Here is a 25,381-nt window from a genome sequence, read left to right as displayed (position 1 = left end):
TAGAACTTGTGCCGCAAAAATTATACAAAATTGGGACAGTTTCCTTCTCGTCCATTTTAATTCACCAGCGGCTGCGATTCTATAATTCAAGATAGGAAGAAAAAAAAAACCAGAAACGAAATAGCCTAAATCCATCCCGGGACCTATGTAAAGCTTCCCTAAAATTTAGAACTCAATTGGTGCCGTGGTAAGTGAGATCTTAACGGACAAACAAACAAACAAAAACATAAAGTAAACATAAGTAATATGTTTATCTATATTATGAAATTTGTTTTGGCTATTTGAAAAAAGTTGCTGAAATTTCTAAAATTTGAAATTAGCAGATTCCCATTTGAATTATTACATATTGTGATAATGAATATTATAACCCAGAGATGCAGGGACAATACAATGAAAAAATAGATTAATTTAGTTGTTATCTGCGACACTCTGCCTTTGGTAGCTTGTAAATTTTGTGAGAAAAAAGGGGTGTAGATTCGTTTAAGCGTCATTGACCTCTCCCTCCCTGATTCGCATTCGCTATTTTCACAAGGTGGGATCACTGGACGTTGAATCTATTGTTCTCCCAATCTTAATTAGGTAAATTTTAATATTAAGGAAAGAAAGGGTTATAGATTACTTTATGCATCTTTGACATCTTCCTCCCTTATAGCATACGTTCTGTCACAAGCAAAAGAAGGATAGGACAATAATTAATAAATAAATCTTCCTCCCAATTTTTATTATTTAAATTTTAATATTGGGGAAAGAAAGGGTTATAGATGAATTTTAGCGTCATTGACCTCTCCCTCCCTGATAGCATTCGTTATTTTCACATGCAAAAGTAAAAGATACCAGGAATGAGGTATAGCCTACAAGCGAAAAAAATCTAAAATAATATTTGGAGGGCAGATAGAAAGGTCGTCAATCAAATTTTGGCTCATTATACTTAACTATTTAATGAAGATTTTTGCGCATTTACTATTATAGGAATATTTGTAATTATCTTCATGCACAAATAATTATTATCTTATGCATGATATCATAAATAATGTCATATCCGTCCTTGTTTTTTTTTAAAGAGAACAAGGATGACAACATCGATAAAAGCGAACATTTACAATTGCAGTGCTACTTATAGAGAAATTCATTCTTAATTTTGATTATGATATAATACAATTGCTATGCTACTTATCGACCAACTCATTCTTTTATTGAGTAAAAGTATAATGTAATTGCTGCGCTACCTATAAACAGATTCATTCTTGAGTTTGAGTAAAAACATAATGCTGAGCTACTTATGGATCAATTCATTCCTAATTTGATAAAAAATTATAAGTTAATTGCTGCGCTACTTATAAACAGATCCATTCTTGAATTTAAGGAAAAGCAACATGTTATTTCCGTCGATAATTTGACATCTTGGCTTCATCTAATAGAGTTAATATTTGACAGAAATATAAAAGTAACAGAATGTTTGTCTGTTTTTGTGTCTAGTTGTAGCGAATGATCTTTTACTGTGAAGCTTTTTTTGGGTCCAGGGAAGGTTTATACCTATTGTAGGGAAAATATTTTTCCTTTTTCTTTAATTTTATGAAACTAAAATTGAAAGTCAAGAGTTTCTTCCCCCTCCCCTCTTCTCTAGTGCTCCTGGAGGCCTCTAGGAACAAAGTTAGCAAAAGCAAAATTAGACATGGACATATGTTGATTGAATAACAGCATAAAAACCACTCTAAATAGTAAAAGTGTTCACTCTGTTATCAGAAACATATGTTTGTAGTTAAAATAATTCTTATGGTGATTTTTAAAACAATATTTTGACATTAATAAGACAGCACAGTGCCAGGCTTATAGAAGCTGTAATTTTATTGTGATTCATATTAAAATTAATACAACTTTTTTTCTGTGTGTCTGTCCGTAATTATGGTCATTGGTGTTTTTATCAGGGATTTCTTACAATTTAGCAATATAAAAAAGGTTTTTTTTCCTATTTTATCATAAGATCATAAATTACTGACAGACAAATAGACTGACATCCTGTTACTTTTAACTTAGGATATGTTTAGCCAAACCTAATAAGTGTACCTACGTCCTACAGCTACCTAAGCCAACTAAAAATATATATGCCTATCTATAAAATATGATAAGTTGTCTAGATAGATAGACATACCTATCACTTATATGATAACACTTATTACCACAATAAAGCATTTTTTTTGCAATGGTTGAAAAAATGTGCTACATATTTTTTAGTTGTTCTATATGAGCTTAGAGGTTTTATTAGATTGGTCCTTCCGGGTTTTTAAATAAAGATGTATTATCTCTAGCGATGCTGCTAGAGAATTCAATATTAATAAAGTAGTTAGGTATCTGGCTAAATACGAAATATATTCAGTTCTACATTAAATGGAAGATTTAAATAGGTCCTAAACATATTTTTTTATGTTTTATCTTTAATTTTAATTATATGGATGTTTTTTTCTATTTTTCTATCCACTCATCCATCTTTAAAAATAGAGCCCCTAGAATCCAGCTAAGCACTGAACCGTTTCGGTTCTACTTAACAGTGAAACATCTGAATGGTTTTGGAAAGGTTTTAAAAAAAATACTATTTTGTAGGTGGGTATATTAACCCTCCCATGAAATATAATCCCTAGGAACCCCCTCACCATATACTTATCTTAAACATGTCAGCTATTACCAGCTTTTACTGGATAAAAGTCGATGTAAACCATTAAAAAAATTTACACAAACGTTTTTGATATCAGTGCGCTACTTTTGAAAATTTATAAACTTGTTTACTGCCTTAAAGAAAAGCATTTTGTCATTTATATTTTCCAGTTTTACCAGATATATAAAGATTTTAAATAGTGCAGCTACTCTATAAATAAGGTTGGTACATACGTCAGAGTAAGATAATTAAAAAAAACTTGTATAAGAAATAAAGTAACTGTGTAGAACAGGGGACTAAAGTGTGATGATTTATAATATAAAGATAAGGGGGGAGGTTCGTTGATCTACAGTTAGAGTGAAAGAACCAAAATATCTAAATCAAATTATCTGTTATACAGTAAACCAGCGGATTGATAAAATTTGTAAGTTAGCTGTGCTACTAAATTTTTTTTTATAATTAATGGTTCAATTTGTGTACACTATTTGTTGTTGGAGTTCTTTCTGTGCTAGACAAACATTTGAAAAATTTAATTTATCCTGTTTCAAATTCTACATTCATAATTATAAGAAAAAAATGTTAAATCCTCCCTCAAAATGTTGGGTCCCTATCAGGGAGGGAGGGGACATTCTGCTGTTTAAAAACCTAGTCCCCAAAGTTTTCTTAAATAACTTTGGGAACTTTTATTTTTTTTTGATTGGTTGGTTCATTAAGTAGAGTGTCCAAACGTTTTAACCACTAATTGTAATTTGGAGATGCAGTTTGTGTATCATTATTGGGGATGTACATTAATTTATCGTCCATTGTCTTATCCCTTTAGATTCCTGGGTCACTATATTTAATTGAACATTCAGCACCTTTCACAACTAATTACTTGTCTTGTTATTAATGCGTTAAACTGCTTTAAACATTTTACAAGTTAATGTTTTGATGTGAAACAATTGATACATTTAATTTGATTGGTAAAAAAACAGCATGATAAAAAAACTACTTAATATCTTTTCTTTTTATCGCTAAATAGGTTTTATCAATACTTAGCTTCCCTCAATATGTCTGTATGTATGTTTGTTATTAATGAATATCTTACTAATTTTATTCATTTTCTTTTTGTTACATAAATTTATTAAATCATTGAGCCTATAAAATCAGGAATCATTTTGCCAATGTTTTTTTTTTGTTTATATGTAATTAATAGAAGTGGTCACAACTGACATAATACGTATGAATTTACTCTAATAATATATTGACAATTAAGTTTAATCATGATTATTTAATAAGACAATCAGATTTTGTTCAAAAATGAAGAGAATATCCTAATTTAGTTGCTATAAAGCGTTCTTTTCTGTTAGTGAAAAATTTAGTTATAAATTGTTTTGGTTTCAAACAATAGGTGAAAATTAATAATTGTTGTGTTGCTGCTTACTCGGATTTCATGTAGATATTTTCAGGGATATTAGGGGATAGGATAATGGACGATAAAAGGATATTCATACCCATGATGACTAACAAAATTATTAATATACCCGATTAAATTATCGGATAAAAAGTTTGGACACTTCTAGTTTTCGAATCAATAATCTTTGGGGACCAGTGCAATTTTCAGTCGCAAATCCCCTCCCTCCCTGAATATTTTGTATTTGAGACAAGTATGGTATTTTCATAAGTAATGCAGCAATAACAAGAATAGCAATTAAAACAAATTTATCCAAAAAGTTCACCAATTTTGTATTCAAAAACACACATTGGGCCAAATTCAATAAAAAAATCTTAGGCTAGCCTAGGTGTAACCTTAGTGTAACATATTTCTTTATGCCTATGTTAGGCTATGGAAACCTTAAATCCCAGGCTAGCCTAGATTTTTTTTATTGAATTTGGCCCAAAATCTGATTTGAGTAAACTCCTGCTTTTAAGTCTGACTTCATATTAATCTTTAAAAATATTCACCTGTTTTTTTTCAGCTAGAAATATTGATGGAAATCTTCGATGATGGTCACTTTTTGTTGTGGTTTGGATTTTCTATTCATAGGGAGGAATGCCTTCACTGAGCAATGACTTTATTCACAGTTCTATTTTGACTAGTTTTAGGTTGTAGAAAATAACCACTAAACTTGAAATTAACTTGACTAGACAATATTGTTTCAAATAATGCCCTATTTTTCACATTTTAATGTTTTTTTTCATAAAAATATTTATTGCACTTACACGTTTTTCATTAGAAAAAATGAAAAAAGTTTTTTAATTTACCCTGAAGCTCAAATAAAATTCATAGTCACTAATTTTTTTACGGATCACTTTTTGGCAAAATTTGGATAATTTCTTAAAAACCTAAATTTTTGTTGGTTGAAATTTTATTGGGGGAAAAATCTTCAATTTTTCAGTGAAAAATTTATGAATTTTTTTCTCTAATTTTGCCATTGCGGTGCAACATTGTGTACTTTAGTGTTTTCTTTTGTGATTGATAAATGTATATATAATACATGGAATGGTTTTTCTAAATTTGAATGTTTCTGCAAGAATAATCCAGAATAAATCATCTGACAGTAGGATATCTGAAAATATAGAAATAATTGATCAATTCTGGTGAAAAAATGACAGTAATTCTATTTGTTTGTCTATATGTATGTTTATACATAAAATCTAACTAACTTTGACTATTAATGACAACAGAAATGTTTTTATCTATTTCGAGTAAAATCAATTTACTCCTCTAAATATTTAAATTTAAAGTTGTAGGCAGAAACCACACCCCTCATTATAGTTCAACAGAAGCCTTCTTAACCCTTTAATTTTAAACAATCCCTACAAAACAAAAAATACAAATTTACCTTAAAAGCTCTCAAAAGTTAAAACTTATGGAGTATTAACAGAATGAGAAATCCAGTCAGTTGTGTGGGCAACCCTGAAAATGACACAAGTTTTATTATAAAAATTTGATAACCCTGAAAATATTTTTCTAGAAATCTAGCAACCATGAAAGTAGTGAAAATTGTACTACTGAAATATGTCTACCCTAAAAATGATACAAATTTTAATACAGAAATATGCCAACTATGAAAAGAAAACACTTATTAGAGAAATTTAGCATCACTGAAAAGAAGTTATTAAAGCTACACAATAAGTCTCTGTAAAAATCAAAGGTTGGGTCTATCTAAGTCCCATCTAAACTCATAAACACGTTCTGTCATATAATATCCTCTAAGCCCTGAGGTTAATATTAAAATCTTTGGTTGCATTGCAACATACATTTTTCTACCCATGTACTTATCTATACATGCTTATATCTACCTATGATAAATGCCAGGTTGACCCCTCTTAGCACAGGAGTATCCAGCTGACACGAGACCTATGAGTGTCCACCTCCCTTCATGCTCCATCATCAAGGGGCCTCCACTGTCGCCCTGACACGAATCCTGACAAATATACAATATGTATTTTTTAAAAAAACTCAAGAATGATAAAAACCAAAAAAGCGAATCTCGACTAATTAGATAGACATTAGACAGACAAACATTGACAAACATTAAGTTAATACACATTCAAAATCTAGAAGGTAATTTTGTGTAAATCTATCTCAAATCAACTCGAATACAGAATGCTTACTACGAACATTATTTTTAAGACTTGATTATTGAGAAGCTTCGCTTGTAACATACTATCTAACCACTTTTATAATCGAGTAATGATTGTTGCTGCCCTAGAGTAATGGGCATGGTGAATTAATGAATTTTGCTTTTAGTTTTAAAATAGTTATTTCTCGCATCGTATTATAAACGGCTTTCCGCGGATGTAGAATGTACAATATGCCGCTAAAAAACTGGTTTTAGCACCGGCTAAAAAACTGGTTTTAATCTTATGATTGTACATTTTTATATTCGTAGAAAGCTGGATATAATACGATGCTAGACATTGTTTTTTTTTCGTATGGATGAGAACCGGTTCCTATCCACCGGATTCGAATGAATACGAGAATAGATTTATTACCATATATGGGCTGTCAGAAACAATAACCAGTCCAACTTAAATACAAATTTCGGCGATTTCACATAATGTACCCTTTGAACACTGATAAGCCCCCCCCCTCACTTATCTTTTAAAGAAATTGAAAATAAGGAAGGTAATTCAAGGTTAAATTGGGGGTAAAAGACCGCCCCACTTAAAAAAACTGAAATAATTTCTATCCCTTGGAAATGTAACCCAATAATTTTTTTTCATGAGGGTTGTAAAACTACAATCTATTTTTTATCTAATTACCTTTCCACCCTCATAGTATCCAGCACAAACCATCTCATCGTAGATTATCACCTTGATTCCCTTCTCCCTAAAAATATACATCAGTCAATAAACAAGAAGTTTTAGGTAATTTTCGTTAGAGATGAACAAATGAAAAAGCTGATAAGAAGATTTTTCAAAATCTATCTGTGTATCTATTTTTGTATCCATCTATCTATTTGTATATCTATCTGTCTATCCAATATCTTTACATTTTGTATTAATCTATGTATCAACCTATCTACCATGTACCTATCTTTCTCTCTATCTGTCTACCTATCTATCCATCCAACTATCCAACACCAATCTATCTTTACATATTTATATCTATTTTAACTATACCATTGTTTGCACTATCTATTTTCAACTATCCATCTTTCCCTTTTTCTATCTATCTATCATATTTACATCTATCTGTCTACCTATATATCCATCCATCTATCTATCCAACTGTCTAACCATCCAATTATCTATCTTACCTATGCCATTATTTTACATTGTCTATTTTCGATAATATGAACATCTAACTATCTATCCATTTATTTACCTATCAATCTATCCATCTATCTATCCATCTATATATCTACCCATCTATCTATTGTATCTTACCTATGCCATTGTTCACATTGTCTATTTTCAATCATAGGAACATTTATCTATCTATCTATCTATACATCTATGTATCTTACCTATGCCATTGTTCACATTGTCTATTTTCGATCATAGGAACAACTATCTATCTATCTATCTATCTATCCATTTATCTACCTATTTATTCATCCACCTAACTATCTATCTATTGTATCTTACCTATGCCATTGTTCACATTGTCTATTTTCAATCATAGGAACATCAACAACCTAGATAACAAAATAGTTTCAAAAATTGGCAAATTTTTTTTGCTTGCGCTATTTTATTCAATTTATGTCCGTCTGTGTGAAATAGTCACGCATAGTGACTTGCTTCTATTCATTATTCCGGGATGGGCTCCTAAAATCCTTATTCTGGAGGTTAGAGGCTTGTTTGACTTTACCCCTTATGCTATAGCTCAATCCGTAAGAAATTTAAAAAAAACTAAAAAGAAAATTTACTTCAAATGATAATTCAGAGCTGGATCTTTAAATCATTAAGTGGTGAGCCAGATCAAGGTGAGCCACCCCGATCTGGCTCACTATTAAAATGATTTAAAGATCCAGCTCAGAAACACGCCAAAAAACACTGTTATTATCCTTCATTTAATGTACAATCCAGGTTTTCACAGTATTTACATTTATTGTCATTTGTAGTAATTTTTAAAGCAACATATTTTAGGTATAGTCCATTTTGTGGCAACTTTTTTTTTTATAGGTTAGATTAGCTATAATAAAGATTTCAAGAGACCTGCAAGGAGAGAAACCCGACAAGAACAGATATATTTCAGTGGTTAAAGTGGTACGAAAAATGGTTTGATGGAGTTAAGAATGTTTTATAAATATGAAACTAATGCAAATTATTGAACAACTTTTTGCTAGTTTTTTCATTCAATTTTACAACTCTTAGAAATACAGAAATAAAAAGATATGTAAATTGAAGATACAATTATTTATATTTATCCTTATATCCCTAATAATATATGTATGTCTTTAGGTGAAATTAAAATAATTAAGTCTTGGGTGTAAAATTCGAGCTGTACCATGTGTTATGCCTTTTAGTAGTAGCGTAGCTACTCTATAGTTAGGTTTGTATTGCTGTTCGTCTAACAAAATAAATTCCCCAATATTAGGGGCTATAATCAATTATAAATATATTGTGCCCAAACATATTTACGTATATTAGACTTTTAAATCTTTTACATAGGTAATTCTAAAATGATATTTAGATTGTTTTTATGAGGGCCTAAAAACTAAGAATTATATTTAAAAATAAAATAGCCTAAAACTTCTTAAGACCTATTTGAAGCTTCATTAATATGAAGAACTCTATCGGTTCAGTGTTTAGCGAAAACTACTTTATATAATAGGATATAAAATAGCCCTTAGCATTCTAATTCTTGTTTTTATACAATGGGCATATTTAAATTTTAAATGAAACATGAGCATATGTCTTTTACACAACTAAAATGATTTTTTATGAATTCAGTACGTTTTCTAAAACTTTTAGTATGATACTTAGGAGGTAGGAGGGGGGGGGGGGGGAAGTGTAGACCAATACTAAACTGCTCTGATATTGTAAAACGATTGGATTAGCCGTCTACGAGATCTTTTTTTCTATATTTTTTCCTTATTATTTCTTCTTTTTGTTCTTCTTGGACACAATCGTCCTTGTTTAACTTTGAATAATTTGGCTATTGTAGCTGTACAAAAATATCAGTACCTGGAGAGTTTTAGGTCTAATTCTGGATCCAGGTTCCAAGGCACCCCAACCACTAGCCCAGCCATAATGGCCTACCAAGTGCATATCCTAAAATATGAATAGACATTATCTATCTATAATTATCATGTATGTTGGTTTCTTTTTCTATCTATCTGTCTGTTTGTCTGTCTGAATGTTTGACTGTATGCCTGTCTGTCTTTCTGTCTTTTTTCTGTCTGTTTGTCTGTCTGCCTTTTTGTCTGTGTGTTTCCCTGTCTGTTGGTCTGTTTATTTGTGTGTCTATTTGTCTGTCTGTTTGTCTGTATTACTGTATGTCTGTCTGTCTGTGTAAGTTTTTGTCTGTATGTCCGTCTGTCTATCTTTTTTTTATATCTTTCTATCCTTACCTTGGGTGGTAGACATATAGGTGAAATATGGGGGGCAAAGTCAACTCGTCTGTTTAGCCTGATGACAGCTACATCATATCGGTCAGCCTGGGGGGTGAACTTGAAATAGGGATGTACCTACACGCAACAAGGGGAAGGAGTCATTTATACTTCTTATATAATTTCAAGTTTTGTTTACAAGTACCTGCCTTCATCCCAAGGAATTCCCTCTACTTTATTTTTAAAGATATACACCATCCAACAAGCGAAATTTAAATAAAAAAAATTGACTAAAAAATGACTATTTTCAAAGACGACTCATACTTCGAACAAACATGGCGTTATAGAGATCTTAACAATGAATAAAATGAGTATAAATGAATTCCTTAATTTTGGAGGCTCCATATGTTCTACCAGGCAAGGGCTCAATGTCAGATTTCAACACATATTCACCCAAAGTTACTCGGACCTAAAACAAGAAACTATTTTTTAGCGAAGCTTTGATATAAATGATGATAAATATAATAGACTATATGTATATGTGAATTAATATGTCCCTAAACTTTATAAACTATTTTTTATGGATCTTAATTAATAATCCAGTCGACGATGAATTAATATACAATACCCAATGCTGATATACCAAATTGCCCTCATGTCATTTGTTGAAATGTTTGGACACTACTAGTTTTGAGCCAATCAATCAAAATTAAATAAATATACACAACCAATAAAAGAACATGTTTATAAAACTTTAATCAATCTACAGTTCAATGTCCCAACCCTCAGGGGTGTTTTATTTTTTAAGTGTGGCCATAAAAAAGCTAGAATATTACCTGGTGGGGTGTGGCCCTTGCAACACAATGTCCAGCTGTTACAACGTACCACTCATTTACTGAAAAATGTAATATATTTATTATTTATATTCTAATCTATTCATCGTAAAGGAAGAATGCTAATTTAAGTTTATCTGTACATTAAGATTTAACTGACAGAATGAATGATTATGTTTTCATATTGGTTTTAAACATGTTTTCATATATTGCATTTACTTAGAGGCTATAGACGCAGCGTATAGTAATAAAATGCAATATTCTTGCTATCGAATTAACTAATGCATTAAAAAAATCTATCTATTTATCTATCTGTGTCTGTTCGTCTGTTATACATACCTAAAGAACCGCCACAACGAGAAGTCCCAATCCGAATGTATGCCTGCCAAGGGAAGGTACCGAAACCGGCTTCGTCTCCGCCGACCACCCGCCGTTGGGCAATGGACCGCCTAACGGCGGACACGCCGCATCGTGGGTCGTTCTTAACGGTGCCCCAGTTGATTTCTGGATGGGCAAAGTTGTCCTAAAACGAAGAGTGTACCATAAGAGGGGGATTGTTCCAAAAATGTTTTTTTTTCTAAAATTACTATGCAAGAATGAGAGCAAGGGATATAAGCACCTTCCAGCAGTGATGGAAAGCATTGTTTTGTTAAATGTAGTTAAATAAACATAAAACATTATAAATCAACAAATTCTGAGACATAAAAAATCATTTCATATATATATCAAAAGAGTTAATAATTTGTAAATTAATATAAGTGTGATTATTGTAATTCTGAATTTCATAGCATCAGATCATATTTTTCCTTGAATTTTAAAAATTCACTTTAAACTCAACAAAACAGTTGACAGCATAGCTTATCATTGCTAGAAGGTTCTTGATATTACTTGCATAGTACTTTCATTAAAGATCAGTTGTTTTAACAATTACTTTTTTCTAGTGCTTTTTTTGGTAATGCGAATAAATGTTTATTATACTGCAAAAAAAAAAACTAAAGAAAACAGGTAAAAACAGGTTAGACAAAGATTTAAATTCTGAAACAGAATAAAGAATATTTTTAATAATGCTTGAAAACATTTGTAGTAGGATAAATATATCTTATTTTTATCTAAACCTGTATACATAGGGTTTATTTTTACTGTTCAACAAATATAAATCACAATCTTAAACTTTGTCTACATTGCCTTAACGTGCGATGGATTTTACAACTGAAGAAAAACTAATCTGCTTCAATATTATCCAGCATGCATGTATGATATTAATGACAGCTCACTAATGTACGATCAGATTTACAAAAAAATAAATTGGCAGATATATATTCAGACAACATAGTTTTTCTGCATTTGCAAAAAGGATAACATAATAAAAAGTCATGCAAAGCTACTGATAATATGACTATGAACATGCACAATTAAATAATAATACAATATACATATATTCATGTCTAATTAACACATGTATAAATAAAGTATGTTACCTTTTTTTATGTTTTATTATTATTTGGCCACAACTTGGTCAAAAATGCTCCCAAATCAGACCTTTTTCGACTGAAGATGCTCAAATGGTTCCTTTACAAGCCCAATCAATCAGTTTTAAGATATCTTTATATTTCAAGGAAAATTGATAAAAATACTAAAAAAAAGGCAAATTTGGGTGTTACCTTTTATATGCACAGATACCATAAAATCAACAAAAAAATACTTATTTTTACTTTTCTGTCATTTTTAAAGTTTGATTCTGTTAAATTGGCTATTCTTGAAGGGATTTATGCATTGAAATATACTGAAACATAATATTGGACAGAAATTAATGTATTTCAAAGAAAGAAATTTTGGAAAATAAGAAATTCGACCTCTTTCACTTCAGAGGACAGCTGCCAACCTCCAGTTGACAGGATGTAGTTAAATACTTGTTAGCAATAATAATTAGCCCAAAAAGTAAAACAAAATTTTTTTTAATATGGTAAAAAAATGATAATCTAAATCTTAATTTTGGGGATGATGATCTGAAGGACGCTCTTACTGGCGGTGATGATGACCCAGATGGTATCCAAATACATGAGCATTATGACAACTTATCTATTAAACTATGGTCCGATTTTTGTATTTGTAGCATTCTCCAATCAAGAGAAATCCCAAAACATACAATCATGGTTTTTAAATTCTCCAATTCATAAGGTAAATACTGTATTTTTAAAAAGATGGTTATATTTCTTGTTACAACTTTTAATTGGAGGCTGCTACAAATACAAAAATTGGACCATAGTTCAATAGATGAGTTGTCATAATGCTCATGTACTTGGATACGATCTGGGTCATCATCACCACCAGTAAGAGCGTCCTTCAGATCATCATCCCCCAAATTAAGATTTAGATTATCATTTTTTTACCATATTAAAAAAAAATTGTTTTACTTTTTGGGCTAATTATTATTGCTAACAAGTATTAAACTATATCCTGTCAACTGGAGGTTGGCAGCTGTCCTCTGAAGTGATAGAGGTCGAATTTCTTATTTTTAAAATTTTCTTTCTTTGAAATACATTAATTTCTGCCCAATATTATGTTTCAGTATATTTCAATGCATAAATCCCTTCAAGAATAGCCAATTTAACAGAATCAAACTTTAGAAATGACAGAAAAGTAAAAATAAGTATTTTTTCTGTTGATTTTTATGGTATCTGTGCATATAAAAGGTAACACCCAAATTTGCCTGTTTTTAGTATTTTCATCAATTTTCCTTAAAATATAAAGATATCTTAAAACTGATTGATTGGGCTTGTAAAGGAACCATTTGAGTATCTTTGGTCAAAAAAGGTCTGATTTGTGAGCATTTTTGAACAAGTTGTGGCCAAATAATAATAAAACATAAAATAAAGTAACACACTTTAAATGGTTTCTAAATTGTCTAAACTTAGAAATAAAGAGGAAAATTTCATTTTTCTTTTTATAACAAATTAACTGTATCATTGAATATATTTGTATGTGATCAATATAATCTCGTAAACTTCATTAACAATATATAGACAATGTTTAAAAGATCTTAGAATTAGTTTACTGTAGGTTTTAAGCTATTTATGTTAAGAATAAAAAGTCCAGTTTCTGTCAATATAAGAGTAAAAATGGTTCAAGATTTTACTGTAAATTTTCTTCTTTACCCCTGTTGCTACCCAAAATAAGTGAATGACAAATCAAAATAGCAGGTTGCATTTTATAAAAAAAACCCGTTAATTATTTTCCGTAATACTTAGGGGCAGGTATTTTAATTCTAAAAAACGGGACTAGAAATCCTTCTGAAACTAATTCTTTATTTGTCTTTTCTTATACAGAGTGGCCCAAAACCGCAATGGCCAAGATGCTTTAAAAAGAGGTTTCCTATTTATACAATAGTAGCAGATCACATATGAATTCTAGATAAAGATCATTTAATTTAGAAGCTTAGAGACTGAAGGATCTCAAGCCATAATACATCCTTGCGGTCTTCCCGTACTCAAGAGGTTCTCCCTGGGTAAGTTAAAAAATTTAATACCGTCGCATATAAAGCCCTAAAAATACGATAAATTTAAAAATAGAATATGTGATTTTTGTTATTTATCAAGAAGATTCTATCTTCAAACAAATGTTACAAACATTATATAATTTAAATTACTGAATGTATGTCACTGTGCTAGATTCCGTTAAAGTTTTAAAAAATTGAAGCCATGATAAAACAGGTCCAATCATTATTTGCGCTAATTTTGATGCATTTTTACCTCAGTTATATTTCGAAAAGTTTAGAAAATTAGGTGAATTATCTGAGGGCGGTTGCAGATTCGTTTCTAGTTTGAAGATTAGGCGGGTGGGGGGGGGGGGGGGGTGGGGAGATGGCGGGTCATAGAAGTGTACTTACTAACTTGGTAATATTGTTTTAAGTTAAAAGGGGACTTAAATATTATAACTGTAAAGTATAATAATATCCAAAGTTTTATAAACAGTTTAGTTAGTTTAAAAACTCTGGTTACCTTAAAAAAATAATGATCGGTTTTACCAAACCTTCATTGACAGAATTTTTGGGTATAGTCCCTTTCGTAACATCGCACCTTATGGGGCGATTCTTATTTTTCACAGTAGCTTTTCTCCTATTTCTAGCCACTACGAGGGGCTCCTACCCTGCGGGGCCAACTACCTAACCCTCTGGGGCAATCACCTAACCCCATATAACTGCATATTCTAAAATAACCTATAAAAAGCCATTTTAAAAATACGACGAATCGCCCCTTATGGGGGCGATGTTACGAAAGGGACTATTCCCGAATTTTCTATTTACATGATTATATTCTACAAATTTTGAAATTTTGTTTAATATATTTGGGTGTTAATATTGTCTTATACCTTGAGATCCATGTAAGTTATAAAATATCCTCATTACCTTATCTACAAGAAAGTGCCTGTTGTCCTACTTTTAAGTATATACTCTTTGAGCATTACAAGCTGATACAGCTTTAAAAAAAACCTTTCACTTTTGTAACCGTTTTTTTGGCAGTAAAGATCCTCTGTAAAACATTCTGTTCATAAATACTAAAATAGTATTAGCATTATTTAAAAAAGATGTTAGAATCATACAACTTGGTTCATGTGTACTGTCGATATGAAATTCTAAAGAAAAAAACAGTAAAGTGTAATTCTACGATTAAAGTAGACTATTTATAGACAAAGTACAATTAAAACAAATATACCTATCAAAAAGTTGAAAGCAATTTAGTTCAAATAATTTCAAATATCCACTAAAACAAAAGTGATCCATCCGTAGTACGTAATGACATGCGGACAGACCTTATCATAGAATAGCTGTACTTCTAAGAGTACAAATGACCAAGAGCATTGATTTATTTTTCCATAATTTTCTTCACTATATTTCAAAGCAGTTTTAAATAGGGGCTGCTATTCAGCCAATTAATTCCCTTTGAAATTGCCGGAATTTAAATATTTTGTTGTCGTAGAGTTTGCGGAATTCTTGTTTTATGTAACTGAAGGGAAGTGGGTTAGAAAGAAATAAGGAAAGGTGGTTTTTGGAAATTTTTCCTTAGAATTTTTTGTCAGAATCACATTCCCTTTTCCCTGAGTTTTAAATTTATTTAATTAACCTAATCTTGGTTTTATGTATTAATTAAACAAAAACATTATAAATTTTGCGATTGTGAAATTCAAGTATTCAAACGCTGACATTTTAAAAATATAAATTGTAAGTTTAATATCTGCATGGATCTTAAGGGATAAGACATAATTATTGATATACCCCCCCCCCCCCCCCCCCAATCAAGGTAAACAAAATCCCTTTCCTGTAGATTATTATATATACACATAAAAAGATTTAGCAACGCTTGTTTTAACCAACTTATTAAGATTTAATACTAGTACCCAAAGTTTCTGAGAAAGCATGTTTATGAAACTTTGGGTACCAATATTATTAAATGGTTAATAACATGGTATTTTAAGAACTAAGAAAGAACTAAGTTGTTTTATATGTAAAGCTATTTGAAAACTTAGAATAAATATAGTCCCCTTAAACACATTTAAGAGATATTAAGTAACAAACAGACACTCAAACTTACAATTAGTAAATATTTTATGAATATTACTGTCTTAATGTTCCTTTTTGTATTATTCCATTAAAGATAAAACCGTAAAATTTGTTTTTTCAAAGCCACAATTCTAATTTTAACTAAGGCAATTACAAGAAAAAATTGTTTAAAACTGTATTATTTTTATTTATTGTGCTTAAATGTACATAAATTGTACTTTATCCTTTTATGAAAGTAACAGAATGTCTGTCTGTAAGATCTCGCTATCCTGTCGACCAATATGAATCTCCTGTCCAGGAAAGCTTATTATATATATTAGGGAAGGTTTATAACTTTTTTGCGGAAGGGTATCATCATCATCATCCCCGAAAAAATTGCACCTAAAAGATGCATCCCTAAATATAAAATTAAAAAAAAAATAAAATTAAAAGCGGAGGGTCATCACTCATCTTTACAACTCCCCTTTCTCTAAAGTGTCCCTAGAGACCTTAAGACACTTCCAATCAAGACCTGTCTATCTTAGCCTTCGAAACCATTCTTTCTCCCTTAGTAATGAAAACAGTAGAGTAGCTATGCTTTAAAAAAATCGTTTAATTTTCTGGCATTATGTATAATAGTATATTGTCTATGATTTTTACTGCTAGAAAGATTGATTTCTTTTGTTTAAAAATATCAATTCTTTAGTCCATCTATCATAGCAATATTACATCACATTATAAGGGAGAAAATCTAGAGAAAATAGATGTGATTTTAAAGCTTTAATAAGACCATAAAACCAACCCCATGTAAATAAAAAGCCAATTAAAAATAATGTTCGTTTAAACTAAACAAAACAAAAACTCTTTTGTTTTAACTTTTGTAGTTAAAATTAGTATCTTTTATTTCTGGTAGAAAAGCTGGAAGTTTCAATAGCTCAAATCAAATTCTATTCTGTAAATTAATTATTTAAATTATTTTGTTTTTATCAGGCATCTTAAGGGATAAGACAATGTACAATAAATAAATGTACATACCCAACGACGATAAACAAATTTAATTCATACTGTTGTATTTTAAAATCTTTTGATTTTAATGACTTTGCTGTTGATTAAAAAATCGTTGAATTGAAACAGAAATCTAAACAGTAATTATAATGGATTGATAATTGTAGTCTATAAATAGGGTTACAGGGAATTGAAAATGAAGAGAAAAATTGTAAAAGTAATCTTTCTAATAGATGGAAGTATTATAAAGTCATTGGAAAGGGATTACTTCAAGTTTATTAGGATTAGTTAAGATTTTATGTTAGGCTTGTTTTCAAAAGAAAGCCACCCTCCTTGTGAAACATAAAGATGTTTTTAAAAGAAGACATTGGATTGAAAATTACACTACTACCCAAATTTGGCTTTTCAACTTTGATTTTTTATTGGTTGATTCCAAACTGATTTTCCAATCAATAATTGTAATCTACTGAAGGCATAATGTTGCTTAGGGATGTATATGAATTTATCGTCCATTGTCTTATCTCTTAAGATTCATTGTAATTAGTAAATATCCACACAACAACTTATTCAATACATTTTTTCCATTCTTTTTATGTGTGTTGCCTTCGGTTTAAGTACTTTTTAGCTGCGGTGCTACTCTGTATGACTGATTTGTTAGACTAAGATACTATAGGTTTTAAGATTTAACCTTTACCTTAAACTTATAGGGAAAAGACAGTGGAAAATTAATCAATAAATGAAACTCTTTGTAAAGAAACTATTGAAATTGGTGGATAATGTCTACTCCTGATTGTAGCATTGCGTACTTTTATCAATTCTTGATTGGTTGGTAAAAACTAAGAGTATACAAGGAATAATAATTTACAGAAGGGCTAAATTTATGTACATAAATTTATGGCCCATAGTCTTATCCTTTACGATCCATATAAAAAACTATTTTGCCTGATTAATGATTCTTTTCTACTGGCCTGCAAAATAACAAATTAATCTTTACTATAGTTTAATTACTAAATAACTGCTGTGTCATTGTGTATGTTGTTATCCTTGTTCAAATCTTGTTTTATTTTTAGTGCTCTTTATGTTTTAATTATCTGTAAAACAAATGCACATAAAAACAAGCACAGCAACATCCATTAATATTAGTAAAACCTGGTATAGTCCAATCCTATATTATTAGGGATATGGCAATGACATAAAATTTATAATGTACATATAGAAAATACTAATTCTCCAGCTTTTGATTATTGGTTAAAAGTTTCAACGATCCAATCAAGATTTATTAAAAGCACCCATGGTTTTCAAGCCAACAAATAAGATATGAGGTTTTGGGACACCTGCCCTACTCGGCGAGGATGAGGTAATTATGAGGAACTCTCATAAAATAGCGGTTCAAGTCGTAATGTGCTTCAACGTGAAGCTTGATCTGACCCTAGTAAATGTACAAATATGTTTCAACCTACTTCATGACGACTTAAGTCCAATCACTATGCAATCACTATGGCTTTTCAATCAATCAATAACTTGGTTTTAAACTTTGGGCACTATTATAATTGACAGTCTAATGTCCCTTCCCTCCTTGGATAAATTTAACGAGTAGCCTTGCTCTTGTTAGCAACGGTTAAACTTGTAAACCTTGGAGAGAAAGATAATAAATGGTTAAAATAACACTTTCCTCACTCCACAGGGAGATAAGGAAAGGACAATCAAGGTTATATTAATCTACAACTATTTCTTATCCCAAATGCTTACCACCTATCTGAATAACTTTCCTATTTAGAATGTAAAAGAATGATTAATTTGTCGTGGTTAAGCCCTTAATCCCTGCATAACCTTCAACTACATTATTTGGTTTACTAATAGATGGATGGAAAAATTAATGAATAGATAAATAAATAGAAAAATTAATGGAAAAATAGAAAAAAAAATAAATAGATAGATAAATATAAATAAATTGTTAGTTAACAAGTCATAAGATCTAAAGAATTAGATAAAAACTATAAAAATTAGATAAGATATATCGGAGTAGGGATATAATTTTGTTTATCATCATTGGGAATATACACCAATTTATCTCCTTTGTCTTATCCTTTACGATCCCTATTTAACCTAACTAAAAGATATATATCATTCATATTTTCTGTATTGTATAAAAACATACAACATATTCTAGTTCAATATAAATAAATGTCTCTAATAGATGCTTCTCAAGTTATACTATAACATAGTATAACACCACAGTAAGAGGCTTTGTCAGGCAGTATTCATGCTGTAACATAATGGTGCTTAATGAAATCTAAATTATTTGTGTGAATTAACCATACAAATAACTGTTTTATTCATATATTACGCAAAATTTTACATATTTTTACATTTAAAATTTACAAAAAAAATCTTTAGATTTTTCTTTTATATTGAATAATTTGTAACACTTGCTCAAAATGAAATAAGCTAACTAAAGAAAAGATTGAGTAATTTATTGGCAATGCCTATTTCGTATTTATTTTGTTGTGCTATTTATCTTTCTTTTAGCTAAAGGATGTATATGGTTAAAAACTTCTAAATTCAAGATTACAATTGCTATATTTAATAATATTTTTCTGCTACATTTTAATAAAACTAAATTAACCATCTAGCTAATCTAGCTAACTGTTTTTCTTGTTTTATACAGATGACAAACAATGTACATATGTTTATAATATCAAGGAGGAAGAGAACAATGGCAGTTAAATCAATCTTTCTCAATACTTCTTGCAAATATTTATCAGTTGCCAAAAGCAACTTTCACATGAAAAAGCCTCACACCACTTTTAAATGCTTGTAGCAATCAAAACAAAACAGAAAACGTCATTGTCATCCTCTCCCTGTTTTTCTTAAATAAAAAGATAGGTACATCTGTTTTTTTTTCGATTGTTTAAATTTTTAAAAGAAAATACAGTGTTGTCCCCCAAAAAAGTAAGTATCTCCGCCGTTTTTAACATTTGTAAAACATTTTTTATTGTGAAAAAGTATGGACTATTTTGGGGATCTTTCTATAGAAAAATAATTTAACTAAAAAGTATCTAGCACATGCAAAAGAGTTCAATAATAGGCAATAAATTAGAAAAAATAGCCTTTACCAGAAAGTGTTAAAAGTTGAAAATAATGTGTAATTTGTATATTTTAATCATAATTTGTGAATGAGAATGTTTATACTGCTAAAATTTGAGTAAAAAGTGAGTATATTTTAGCAATCTAAATAATCTAAATATTGTGTGTGTGTTTGTGTGTGTGTTAAGCCCAAGTGAATGGCAAAATTTATTATTAGCTACGTGCAAAAAGATTTTTCAAAAAAATTTTTTCCTTATTCTCAGAGAGCATTAAATTTAATTTTCAAAATTTCATTCAGACGCCTTTAAACAAAATCTAAAAGTTTCTATTTAGAAATTATCTCTACTTTAATTTGAAAGATTTTTTAATATTTAAAAATTACTGAAAAGATGTCTGAATTTTTTGATAATTTATGTATTTTTGAAAAATCTTGATCTTTATTCACAGCCAGGCTCAAAGAAGCAACAGCTCATTCAGTTGGGGTATACGCAGCAGTTGAGCAGCAGGAATAATAAACAATAAAAAAGGAAATTATTGGGTTAGTATCTTCTTAAGGATTTTTTTTGCTTTTAGAATTTATTTTTTGAGGGTTAGTTATTTTGAATTTTCAACAATTTTTTCTTTAAATCAATCTAAAACGTCTAAAAATCGCATTCATATATAATTATACCATGCATTTTTTTCTAAAAAAAGGAAAAAACCTAATCCTATTGAAAAAAAGATTTACCTATAATAGTAGCCTATTTTTTTTGTTTTGACCTAATATGTCTAAAAAGATATTTTGAAATTAGTTTTAAATATTTCAAAAATATGTTTTATTTTTAAATGTTTTGTTAAGGTCAATATACCAAAATTATTTGCTTTTATGTGTTTCTGTAACTATTGTTTTGTTTAGAAAGAATTTATTTTGTATCTTGACTTTAAAGGATAATTGTTCGACGGTCGACCCAAACCTTTACAAAAATTTGATTTACCCCTAAAAAAGCAATGTTGTTTTTCCTTACATATATTTTTGATAGTTTGGGAAGGCAAAAATGTGAGAAAACAAAATTTTATTGGTTGCATCTAATCTAAATTTCTAAAATCTGTTTATCATTATTTATGTAAAAATTTTATTTTAAAAGTACCCAAAGTTAAAGGTTATAGTTTAGGAAGGCTAAAAATTGCAAACACAAACAACAAGGGGATAAAAAATCTACAAAAAAAACAAGGATATGAATATGCATGAGCCAGCAGCAACTTTGAACCTACCTGCTGTACAATATACGTGTATCCAACTTTGCTGGGCCGATTGCAGCAGGACATTAAAAATCCGCCACAATCTCCCTCCACGATGCCGCCCGACATCCAGCAAAAAAGGAAAAATTCGCAGGAGCCAGTGGAGCACTGGCTCTGGTCACCTACAAAGAATTTGTCTCGCTGTGGAACTGCTGGTTTGCGCCGCCGGCTGCCAGGCCCAAAGGTGAAAAAGAACCGCTCGTTCTGCGACTGCGATGAAATCTGTGGTAGGGATACTTTATTTATTTTGCATTTAAAATTTTTGTTTCTTTGTTTGTTATGGTCTAAAACGGTTTAAAACCATTATCTATATATTAATATACTTATTGAGGGGATAGGGGAGGTTTTTTTTTGAATTTTTAAAAGTAATAACCGGACAAGAAACAAATAAATAAAACTAACATTGACAAGAACTATCAAAATGAATTAGTCTATATTTTCGTGTAGATTTTGTATAAAACTAATTACTTCGCCCATAACCTCTAAATGGAGAACCAGGAAAAAATCCAACCCAAGACATTTCTAAAGCTTCCTAGAAAATCACAACCCATTATTACAGCAAATTCCGAGATCTTTAGCTTCAGACAAATGAATCCTCTTTTGTGTCAGACCAACGTTTACACTTTAGAGGCACTGTAGGTGCACTTGAGGAAGGGTTATAAACTTTGACAAACAGGAACTTTGACAAGGTTTAATGTAATGGAGAACCATTTTGGTACAGCAGATCTTAAGCTACAATCAGACACATATACATACAATTATTATTATATATGGCTTAGTAAATACTGCAAGTATCCATCCCGGGTGTTGTTGAACAGCTGCAGCTCCTGGACCATGATGGTTGTTTCCGTGCCAGGACCCAGGACCAAAAAAGAAGTTGTCTTCGCTTACTAAAATACAATTGTTCTTGTAATTTTTTTTAAAATTAGGAACCTGTTTTCCCTTCAGATTACAATTAAGGATATAAAGGGATACGTCAATGGATGATAAATTGATATACAAGCCCAATGATGATAAACAACATTGCCCATTCTTTAGATTATAATCATTGGTTAAGTCACTACTGGTTTAACTAGCCAATTAAATTACAATCAAAACATCCAAAGTTTTTAAGTAAAACAATAAGATAACGAGGTTTAAAACTTTGAGAACCAGTGTAATTTACAGTCCAATTGATTGAGGGAAAAAGATAGAAAGATAGCTATGGAGACATGTAAATAGGTAGAAAGATTCATAAACAGATGGATAGATAGATAGACAGATATACAGACAGGTATGTAGAAAAATAAATAGAAAGATGAAGTTAAAGATAGATAATAGATAGACAGGTAAATATGTAAATAGATAGATAGATATTAAGAGAGATAGATAGATAGACAGCCTACCTAAAGGAGAAGCCGAGGGTATAAATTCATCACTAAAAAGATTATCTTGTTGGTTGAAGAAGTCATCAAAGCTTCTCTCCTCTGCTGAAGTATCCTCAAAACTACTTTCAGTGCCAAAGGCGTCTCCTAAGAGTAGCTCATTAGTTTAGGAAATTTAAACACAAAACATATTGTTTTCTCTAAGTAAAGCCCAAATAATTTGAGCATTAAAACATTTTTTTACGATACTACAGCCCTGTGGTGCCCCCATATTCTTGATTTAACCTAACCTAGTATTAATTTTTTTAAGGTAATTTTGTAATTTAAAATGATGCTAGAATGTTTTTTCTCGTATTCATTTGAATCCGGTGGATAGGAACCGGTTCTCATGAATACGAAAAAACTATGTCTAGCATCGTATTATATCCAGTTTTCTACGAATATAGAAATGTACAATCATAAGATTAAAACTAGTTTTTTTAGCCGGTGCCTTCGGCACCACGGGGCTAAAAAAACTAGTTTTAATCTTATAATTGTACATTCTATATCTGCGGAAAGCCGTTTGTAATACGATACGAGAAATAACTATTCTTCTATTTACTAAACCCCATAATAATACAATACTCACCATTTAAAATTAGATAGAAAGTTCCGTTAAGAAAAAAAATATAGTAATCAGTACTCAAATATGAGTTTTAAAAAATTGTTAAAAAACGATATTTCTTTTTTATCAACAGACAAAGTAAATTAAAAGTATCAATTAGGAGGGTTGGGCCGAATACTTTTTTGGCCGGATACCGGATACCGGATATCCGGCTGATTTCTAATGCCGGATATCCGGTTCCGGCCGGATATCTGGCCAACGTTCGATATCCGGCAATTTACCGGATATCCGGCCGGATAACTGGATATCCGGCGTCAAAAATCAGCCGGATATCATGTAACCTGATAGTTTTAATATCCGGAATCCGGCTGGATATTGAAAATGACCGGATATCCGGCCGGATAACCGGCCAACCCGGATATCCGGCCCAACCCTAGTATCAATGCTGATGTTAGTTACAAAAAAAATAATCCCAACTAGTTGTCTGGTTAGTAATATACAGTTTTCTTAAAAATGGTTACCTGTACCCAATCCTATAAGTTCTAAAATTGTAGTTAAAGTATTAAGTTGTAAAATACTATAAATAAGGTCTTTAATTAAAAATGTTGTTCTTAAATTCTTAAAGTCAGTAGTATCAAAAGTAAAGCAGTTTATGAAAAAAATCTTTAGAGAAAAGTTAAAGTTTTAAAAAATTTTCAAGTTCAAGAATGAAACTTTCCTGAACCCATGAAATGTTCATGAATTTGATCCCGTGGGTGTGAGAGCAAGGCGCCCTGGTGTATGTGGTAGCCCAAGTCGAGTGCTAGCACATGTGTCGCCAACTGACGAGAGCTTTCATAATCCATGTCATAAATGTCGTCGTTGCTGGGGTTGAGGTTATAATCCACCAAATCCTTCTCCTCTGCCACTTCTCCATTGTCTGACATTAGGTTGATGTTGGATGAAGATGATTCTTCATAATCATCATCGTAAAATAAGTCATCCTCTGCTACCTTATCCCCAAAGGCATAACCTCCAGTCTCCAAATGATCTTGGAGGCTGGCATAGTCTCTGTAAAGATGTGGTAACACCTCATTGTAATATGTGTTTTCATAGTCTTTTGTTATGTTAATCTTATGGTTGTTAAGGTTGTCGTTATTGTTACTAGTATTTGAGGTAGCAGCAGCGTATATGTCAGAGTCTGAGTAGGGAGGAGGATAAATTGAGGAGGGAATCGAACCTGAGCCTAGTCTAGAAGCAGTAGGAGAAGGATTTTCAAGGATGTCAGGAGGGGGAGGGGATATAAAGGGAAAATTAGGTTGATTAGGATTAAAAGGATTATCATAAGAATGCTCACTTGAGGACTCGTAGGAGGAGGAAGGCGCTTCTAGGGACTCGAGGGAGGTAGGATTAGAGGAGGTGTGGTGGAGGATATCAGGTGCACAGGGATGCGGCAGGAGAGACAGGAGTGAGGCCAACAGGGGGACGGGGAACAGGAGGGAGGAAGGAGGTTGCATGGCTGGGAATGGGGCGGGCACAATTCAGCTCTAACACTGGTGGTCCCGGCCAGTTTGGCGCGTTTTGCAGGGCTAGGAAAACACGTGGTGTCTTAAATCAGCTGATCATATGGGCAAGGTTGCTGATATTGATGTTGTTTTGCTATCTTTTTTTCTCAACCTTTTCACGGTTGTCACAAATGATATTATTTATAAATAGTATGGATCACAATAGATCAGCTGCCAATCACCATCTAGTCCAAACTCACTAGCACCAAAATTAACTCAAAATCCAAACTGGCTCACAAGTCTGTTCAAACTCTTCAAACTGTAAATCTTTTATTATAACTTTTGTGCTGTTTAATTATTTTCTTATTTTCAGAATAGTTAATGTTTTGATCTCAAATTGAAGAAAGGTTTGCCGACTGTTTCTCAGATATCTGTGTGTTGCTGGTTTGTGCCCCGCTTCAAATTAATCCCTTCCATCTCAATCTCAATCTGAAATAGGAAAAAATATTAGAACTGTAAAGTTTGGTTAGCTCTTCTTTTCTAACTTGTATAAT

At 31.0% G+C, this 25,381-nt stretch overlaps 1 protein-coding gene across 2 annotated transcripts in view; it reads right to left on the bottom strand.

Moving 5' to 3' along the window:
- The window catches only part of LOC145333546 (serine protease 33-like), a 77,185-nt gene that overhangs the window by 14,596 nt on the left and 37,208 nt on the right, over positions 1-25,381 (bottom strand). The window contains exons 2-15 of one of the 2 annotated variants that reach the window (XM_080178709.1): positions 24,680-25,316; positions 22,761-22,886; positions 22,178-22,265; positions 21,349-21,598; positions 10,809-10,992; positions 10,473-10,531; positions 10,024-10,105; positions 9,658-9,776; positions 9,272-9,358; positions 7,730-7,779; positions 6,902-6,968; positions 5,936-6,060; positions 5,476-5,549; positions 4,595-5,199 (exon numbers count right to left, since the gene is read on the bottom strand). In XM_080178709.1, the coding sequence (XP_080034835.1) occupies positions 5,501-5,549; positions 5,936-6,060; positions 6,902-6,968; positions 7,730-7,779; positions 9,272-9,358; positions 9,658-9,776; positions 10,024-10,105; positions 10,473-10,531; positions 10,809-10,992; positions 21,349-21,598; positions 22,178-22,265; positions 22,761-22,886; positions 24,680-24,839 (1,446 nt within the window). In that variant the 5' untranslated portion in view covers positions 24,840-25,316 and the 3' untranslated portion in view covers positions 4,595-5,199; positions 5,476-5,500. The remainder of the gene's footprint in view (positions 1-4,594; positions 5,200-5,475; positions 5,550-5,935; positions 6,061-6,901; positions 6,969-7,729; positions 7,780-9,271; positions 9,359-9,657; positions 9,777-10,023; positions 10,106-10,472; positions 10,532-10,808; positions 10,993-21,348; positions 21,599-22,177; positions 22,266-22,760; positions 22,887-24,679; positions 25,317-25,381) is intronic. The other variant, XM_080178710.1, reaches the window with a different exon arrangement.

Source organism: Acartia tonsa, chromosome 12 (genome assembly GCF_053477335.1).
Source record: "Acartia tonsa isolate MP-2025a chromosome 12, ASM5347733v1, whole genome shotgun sequence".
Taxonomy (NCBI): domain Eukaryota; kingdom Metazoa; phylum Arthropoda; class Copepoda; order Calanoida; family Acartiidae; genus Acartia; species Acartia tonsa.
The sequence above is the reverse complement of the archived record's forward strand: the minus strand, read 5'-3'. Positions and strand labels throughout refer to the sequence as shown.